Source organism: Leptidea sinapis, chromosome 46 (genome assembly GCF_905404315.1).
Source record: "Leptidea sinapis chromosome 46, ilLepSina1.1, whole genome shotgun sequence".
NCBI classification, from domain to species: Eukaryota; Metazoa; Arthropoda; class Insecta; order Lepidoptera; family Pieridae; genus Leptidea; species Leptidea sinapis.
The window spans coordinates 314,846-322,502 of NC_066310.1; the positions used below are offsets into that span (position 1 = coordinate 314,846).

At 51.2% G+C, this 7,657-nt stretch overlaps 1 protein-coding gene across 1 annotated transcript in view; it reads left to right on the forward strand.

Annotated features, from left to right (window-relative positions):
* Positions 1-5,681, forward strand: part of LOC126977871 (tudor domain-containing protein 5-like) — a 56,672-nt gene extending 50,991 nt beyond the window's left edge. The window contains exons 11-12 of the mRNA XM_050826502.1: positions 2,799-2,909; positions 5,295-5,681. Of these exons, the coding sequence (XP_050682459.1) occupies positions 2,799-2,909; positions 5,295-5,681 (498 nt within the window). The remainder of the gene's footprint in view (positions 1-2,798; positions 2,910-5,294) is intronic.
* The last annotated feature ends 1,976 nt before the right edge of the window (positions 5,682-7,657 follow it).

Here is a 7,657-nt window from a genome sequence, read left to right on the forward strand (position 1 = left end):
GTGTTGCCTAATTAACTAATACAAATACAATGATGTTTATTAACAAAACACACACGAGCAGCAGTTGAGACTGACGCGGTCCGAGAACAAGCAAGATGGCGTAGCGTCGTTTGCGAGTCGCAAGTTCGCAACGTGTCCGTTTAGTGTTGCCGATTGCCATATTATAAATAGTGTCAACTACCAATTTTCATGTGGCATAAAAGTATGATTAAATTTAATAATTAACTATTCACTAAGTATAAAAGTAAATATCCGTATTATTCCTTTTATCCGAATAGTAACACGATTGATATCCGGATAATCTATATAACGGATATCCAAATAATTCGAATATCCGAATAGCATTTCCTGTACATAACACTAACGCAATTTCTAAAAGACAATAATTATTGATACTGATATGGCTTCTGCCTCTATACAAAATGTACAAAAAATCAGACAATGGTCAATTTTTTGTACCTACATGTTTCCCGAACTCAAGATGATCTGGCTTTACCATACGACCTATAAAATTTGGTCATCTCCACCACACACATAAATTTGACAACATCTGTCCAGTTGAAATGAAATAAATAGGCAAAAATAAAATATAAGTAACCTTCAAATCAGCTACAGATGCAAATAAATTCTTAAGTAATCCAATTTTAGCATCAAATAAAGCTGAAGCAAATATCCCTAATTAAATTATCACAAAAATGAGTATTGGTCTCCAGGTTCCAGTGGACTTATCCTTGAATGAGTTTATAAAGCTTGAGTTGAGCTTCCCACGGGTTGTGGATAAATTTAAAGAGCTCGCAGACTTAACAGAAACATAAAAGGTAAAATTTTATGGATCTCAACCCAAACTATTGTTATTACTTTCCAAGGACAATCACTCAGAATATCCCTTTTTCACACTTTCTTGTAGAATCATACCTTCTTCCTACTATGCAGTGTCAGAACTGCTGCAGATTTGGACATATTAAAACAACAAGCAGATTTAGCTCAAGGTGCTATAAATGTGCCCAACCTTGTCACACAAGGTGAGACATGTAATACAGTAGAAAAAGATGCAAATTGTATTTATTGCTACGGTCAACCTTTTGCCACCCACAAAGGATGTCCTGAAAGTGGTAGGCTAAAATCCATAAAAATAATCATGTCATATGAAAACACCTCTTATGCAGAGGTAGCAAACCGTTTCCCAACGAAGGAAATCCTCATTAATCCCTCCTCATCCCATAATGCCCCTACAACCCACTTGAGCTAGAATAGCATCAATTCTACTCCCACTCACTCTTATGGGAAAACTGTCACTTCTCTTCCACACTCTAGAGATCCTTTACGTAAGTAATATGATAGAGCTGCTCACCAGACTATCATATCTGACGTTCTTTCAGCCTTCCCCAATGGTTCGACATTTTACATCAATCTACTCCCTCTTCTTCAGTATAGGTTGAAAACTTCCTGGAGGTTCTCCTGTCCCACATTCTCACTCTAATATCTACGTTACTACCATACCGTCCAACGTTACCCACAAAATATCTCAAATTTTATGCCTCAATAACAACCATAGCCCCAGTGTCCATTTTGCAAGTAAATAAGCCTACGTCCTAGGAAACTTAGCCTTATACACCTTATAAATCAGTATCTCCCTTCTGCCAACGCCATCTCTGAGACATGGCTGGTCCCTGGATAATACTTCAGGGTCCCGGGCTATGCATGTCTCAGAAATGATCGAGCCTATTACAATATCAGCAGTTTTTTTCATGTCTAGAGAATTAAAAATTTTATGACATTTTCTAACATTTTCCAGAAGAAGTAACTCAACAACACTGGTGGAGGAGACAAGAGTGCTTCTGATGGAAACTGGAATGTCACAAAAAAAATTCTCAAAAGCAGAAGCAACTTTCTGCTGAGCTTGAATTATAGTATTGTTTATTGATAGATTGTATTCAATGTTGCGGTCTTTCACTCTTGCAGATTAGTCCCAGTTAACCACATTCCCAGTCCTCTTTATTTTATTCGGTGCATTTTTAATTGTCTGATATGCATAGATTTTGCAATAGAACAAACACTTTTAAATAATTTAGAGTAGTTTTCACATACTTACATAAATTATTTGAAAGTGTATAAATACTGAAACCGGCGCCGAGTCTTGCTGGTTGCCATTCTTGGTTATTGAACATGGTGTTGTTAAAGGGATTCACTACCTTCTCAAGAATGGTATTTTGATACACTTGTGCCGATGTTTTCAGCTCAGTCACTCCTTCAGCTAATACCCCACCAAACCATCACTGAAGTCGGACAGTGCCCACGGTGCACTCTATCGACTAATTAGGAAGCTTCCTTAGAGCTTTCATCATAAATACGGTCATTGTGTTTGTTAAAATGTTGCGCGATTGTAAAAATTTTCTCATCCGTAAAATTTTCTATGACCTTCCTTTGCGTACCGCTTCAGTAGTTGTTTCGATTTTACCACCCTTTTTCTTTTTAAATTACCAGTTCAGAAATGACCAGTACCTCTCTTATAGGCTGCACTTCCTAAGCCATCTTTTAAAACACGCGACATGGTTCAAGGTGCTATCTTCATCTACCGAGATAAAATCTTTTGCTTTCGGACTGGATTTCTTCGAATTCTTTCCCTAACTGCTTTGACTACCTTTTTCGTACGAACACTACGTGGACGGCCAGATCTTTTTCTATTGCAAACAGAGGTCTCATTGTACCTATTAATAGGCCGGTACACATACATTTTACTAATACCAAGCGTATGGAGAGTTTTAAGTTTCATATCGGACACTTATGATCGGTTGCAGGACGGAGTCCTGGAGGTGACGCTCATCGACACCAACACCGAGGACGACGTGTACCTCGCCGACGAGCTGGTGCGGGACGGACACGCCGACCGCGCTCCCGCGCCCGCGCCGGTGAGTGACACGAGCGGGGCCTCCCTCGGGCCCCCCCGCCCCGTGCGGGACGGACACGCCGACCGCGCGCCCGCGCCGTTGACTGACGCGAGCGGGGCCCCCCTCGGGCCCCCCCGCCCCGTGCGGGACGGACACGCCGACCGCGCGCCCGCGCCGTTGACTGACGCGAGCGGGGCCCCCCTCGGGCCCCCCCGCCCCGTGCGGGACGGACACGCCGACCGCGCGCCCGCGCCGTTGACTGACGCGAGCGGGGCCCCCCTCGGGCCCCCCCGCCCCGTGCGGGACGGACACGCCGACCGCGCGCCCGCGCCGTTGACTGACGCGAGCGGGGCCCCCCTCGGGCCCCCCCGCCCCGTGCGGGACGGACACGCCGACCGCGCGCCCGCGCCGTTGACTGACGCGAGCGGGGCCCCCCTCGGGCCCCCCCGCCCCGTGCGGGACGGACACGCCGACCGCGCGCCCGCGCCGTTGACTGACGCGAGCGGGGCCCCCCTCGGGCCCCCCCGCCCCGTGGGGGACCGACACGCCGACCGCGCGCCCGCGCCGGTGAATGATACGAGCGGGGCCCCCCTCGGGCCCCCCCGCCCCGTGCGGGACGGACACGCCGACCGCGCGCCCGCGCCGTTGACTGACGCGAGCGGGGCCCCCCTCGGGCCCCCCCGCCCCGTGGGGGACCGACACGCCGACCGCGCGCCAGCGCCGGTGAATGATACGAGCGGGGCCCCCCTCGGGCCCCCCCGCCCCGTGCGGGACGGACACGCCGACCGCGCGCCCGCGCCGTTGACTGACGCGAGCGGGGCCCCCCCCGGGCCCCCCCGCCCCGTGCGGGACGGACACGCCGACCGCGCGCCCGCGCCGTTGACTGACGCGAGCGGGGCCCCCCTCGGGCCCCCCCGCCCCGTGCGGGACGGACACGCCGACCGCGCGCCCGCGCCGTTGACTGACGCGAGCGGGGCCCCCCTCGGGCCCCCCCGCCCCGTGCGGGACGGACACGCCGACCGCGCGCCCGCGCCGTTGACTGACGCGAGCGGGGCCCCCCTCGGGCCCCCCCGCCCCGTGCGGGACGGACACGCCGACCGCGCGCCCGCGCCGTTGACTGACGCGAGCGGGGCCCCCCTCGGGCCCCCCCGCCCCGTGCGGGACGGACACGCCGACCGCGCGCCCGCGCCGTTGACTGACGCGAGCGGGGCCCCCCTCGGGCCCCCCCGCCCCGTGCGGGACGGACACGCCGACCGCGCGCCCGCGCCGTTGACTGACGCGAGCGGGGCCCCCCTCGGGCCCCCCCGCCCCGTGCGGGACGGACACGCCGACCGCGCGCCCGCGCCGTTGACTGACGCGAGCGGGGCCCCCCTCGGGCCCCCCCGCCCCGTGCGGGACGGACACGCCGACCGCGCGCCCGCGCCGTTGACTGACGCGAGCGGGGCCCCCCTCGGGCCCCCCCGCCCCGTGCGGGACGGACACGCCGACCGCGCGCCCGCGCCGTTGACTGACGCGAGCGGGGCCCCCCTCGGGCCCCCCCGCCCCGTGCGGGACGGACACGCCGACCGCGCGCCCGCGCCGTTGACTGACGCGAGCGGGGCCCCCCTCGGGCCCCCCCGCCCCGTGCGGGACGGACACGCCGACCGCGCGCCCGCGCCGTTGACTGACGCGAGCGGGGCCCCCCTCGGGCCCCCCCCGCCCCGTGGGGGACCGACACGCCGACCGCGCGCCAGCGCCGGTGAATGATACGAGCGGGGCCCCCCTCGGGCCCCCCCGCCCCGTGCGGGACGGACACGCCGACCGCGCGCCCGCGCCGTTGACTGACGCGAGCGGGGCCCCCCTCGGGCCCCCCGCCCCGTGGGGGACCGACACGCCGACCGCGCGCCAGCGCCGGTGAATGATACGAGCGGGGCCCCCCTCGGGCCCCCCCGCCTCGTGCGGGACCGACACGCCGACCGCGCGCCAGCGCCGGTGACTGACGCGAGCGGGGCTTCCCTCGGGCCCCCCCTGCCCCCTGGCGGCGTGCGGCGCCTGCTGGCCGCGCACCGCGCTCTCCGCAGGCCACGCCATTAGCATTTAACAAACACCTGTGTGACATTACTTGTTTATGATCGGAATCCATTCACGAGCATATCTCTCGATTGTGTGTTGCCTAGTGACGTGCATCAGACGCTGTCGGGTTAACGAAAAACAATTATATACTGGTCATTAGCTGTTATTATTAGTAGCTTTGTTATAAATCTGACAACTATACGACTGCAACGGTCGCGGTGGATTGTCCGACTCCGAGGTTATGTACTCTGTAATCCCCCCCCCCACTCCCCCCGCCATACTCCGTATGTAACCTCCGACGTCTGATAGATCCCCGCGTCAACCGCCATCACTAACGGCCGGATTGACTTTCAGGCGTCGGAGTGTTACCTGTTACCCCGCTTCGAGCCGCTGGAGGAGGGCGACACCCCCAACTACGCGGAGATACACGAGTACCTGCGCGCCGGGGTCACCCTCGACTTCCTCGACCACTACCGCCGGTACGTGCCCCCCCTGCTGCCGCCCTCGCCGCCCCCCTCGCCCCCGCGCGCCCCGCCCCGCCCGCGGCGCCCCCCCGCGCCCCCCGCGCCCCGGCCCCCCGCGCCCCGCGCCCTCAACCCCGCCGCGCCCGAGTACCGGCCGCTGTGGCCGCGCCCGAGGCCCGCGGGCGACCAGGGCGAGGTCATGATAGTGCAGCCGCCGCCCGGCTTCGGCGGACGACCGGCCGTGGTGCGGATAGCGCGGCTGCCGCGGCTGTTGTAAGGCTGCGTCTCACAGTGTGTTGACCGTTGTGATGATATCGCGCCTACATAACACTGACCTACTGTATAAGTACAAATACCTCATCCGCCTGGTGCTTTTTGCACTTCAAAAATATATTTTTTGACGCTTTTATTATTTAGTTTTGTTTATAAGTTAAACCCACCGCTGGCTTGTGGTGTAGTACACGGAGACAGAGCAGCGTCGGTTGGCGGTGCGGGGGCGGGTGTCTCGCTGCCAGCGCTCCACCCATTTGATATTCCGATGTTGTTATTAAACTTATGGGGCTTTTATTCTCACCTATTTAGATAATTCTTAACAAATATCAACTAATATAAGTGACATCAAAAGAAAATGAAGTCTCCTGTGGAATGTTAATCATTTAACTAATATTATAAGTTATATTATATTTTGTGTCCGTCTCCGCGTACGATCGTCGTTCCGTGTCGTCGTTATATTAAAATGACTCATCGATGCGACTGTGATATGTTAACTGTTTGTAAGACAATCACTCTGTTATTTACTAAGATTTTGTTTATTAAACTTATATCATTTAAAAATGTATTTCATTTATTTATTTAATGTTAATAGTTTTGAAAAGTGCACAATGAGCCAGAACATAATAAACCTTTTTCAATCTTACAATCTTAAACATTTATTTATGGAGCCTACTAGGTTGATAGCTTCTAGCGAAACTTGTATCGACAACATTTTTATTTTATTTTTTTATTTTCAGGGAACATACAGTCTTAAACAAATAATAATTTGTTAAACATAAGATTTTTTTTATACATAGTTATCACAATTTTAACAATTATCTTAAAAGAATACAATATTTTTCTTATATTATATATCTTAAATTTACCAATTGAAAGATAAAATATATCAACTTCTAAAAGAGTTCTGTTGTACAGGTTAATAGTTCTTCTAAAAACATTATAGTTGGTATGACACATATCTATAGCAAATAAATTGCGGGAACGAGATGATTTGCTTGAAATTCTAGAGGTTATTTTATTTATTAAAAAGGGCGAGTCGCCAATGTTATTTAATATTTTATATAAGAATATATGGTGTCTATATATCTACACCGACTGTTGAGTGATGGGATATTATGACGCTTAGCAGAAATACGAGTCTTTGAATGCATTTCCTGTGCGGTAATCAAGTTATTTCAATAATATATTTGAACTTTCTCAAGTCTAGTAACGTGAACCCGATATTGAGGGCTCCACACAACTGAACCGAATTCAAGTTTGCTTCTTACGTACGACAAATATAGTATTTGAAGAGTAGAAGGCTGAGTAAAGGTTTTGTGATACGAAATATAATGTCGAGCAGTTTAAACGCTTTATTAATAATATTATTAATGTGTATATTAAAATGCATCTTAGAATCTAGAGTAATTCCAAGATCTTAACCCTTTTAAGACTTACTATTCCTAGATTATAATCGAAGATTATCTTATTCTGTTTGCTTGTGAATGAGATAACATGAAATATTTGAAGGTAAGGTAGATATGATTTATCGTGCAATAATCATCGAATTTATCTAGACCATATTGTAAATGATGACCTCAACTAAGTTTGAAATAATTTGAAAAATCTTTGTGTCATCAGTGTTAAGCAAATGACAAGATTCATTAAAACGTGATCAACAGGGAGCGTACATTTCATGCCCGTTTCGTAATAATGACGTATATATATACGTAATATAAAAACACAGGACATGCTTTGATTACGGAGAAGATGAAACTGAGTGATAATTATAATTAAATAATTCTTTATATCTCAGAAACTACAACGTTAGTTATAAATTATAACTGATCAATTTATCTCCAAATAACACGCATAATTAAATTAAGAGATATTCATGAAAACCAACAATTCGGCATGAAATGTACGCTCCCTGGTGATCAATATCGTTTATATATAAAGAGAAAAGTAAAGGACCCCAATTGGAACCCTGAGGAACTCCGG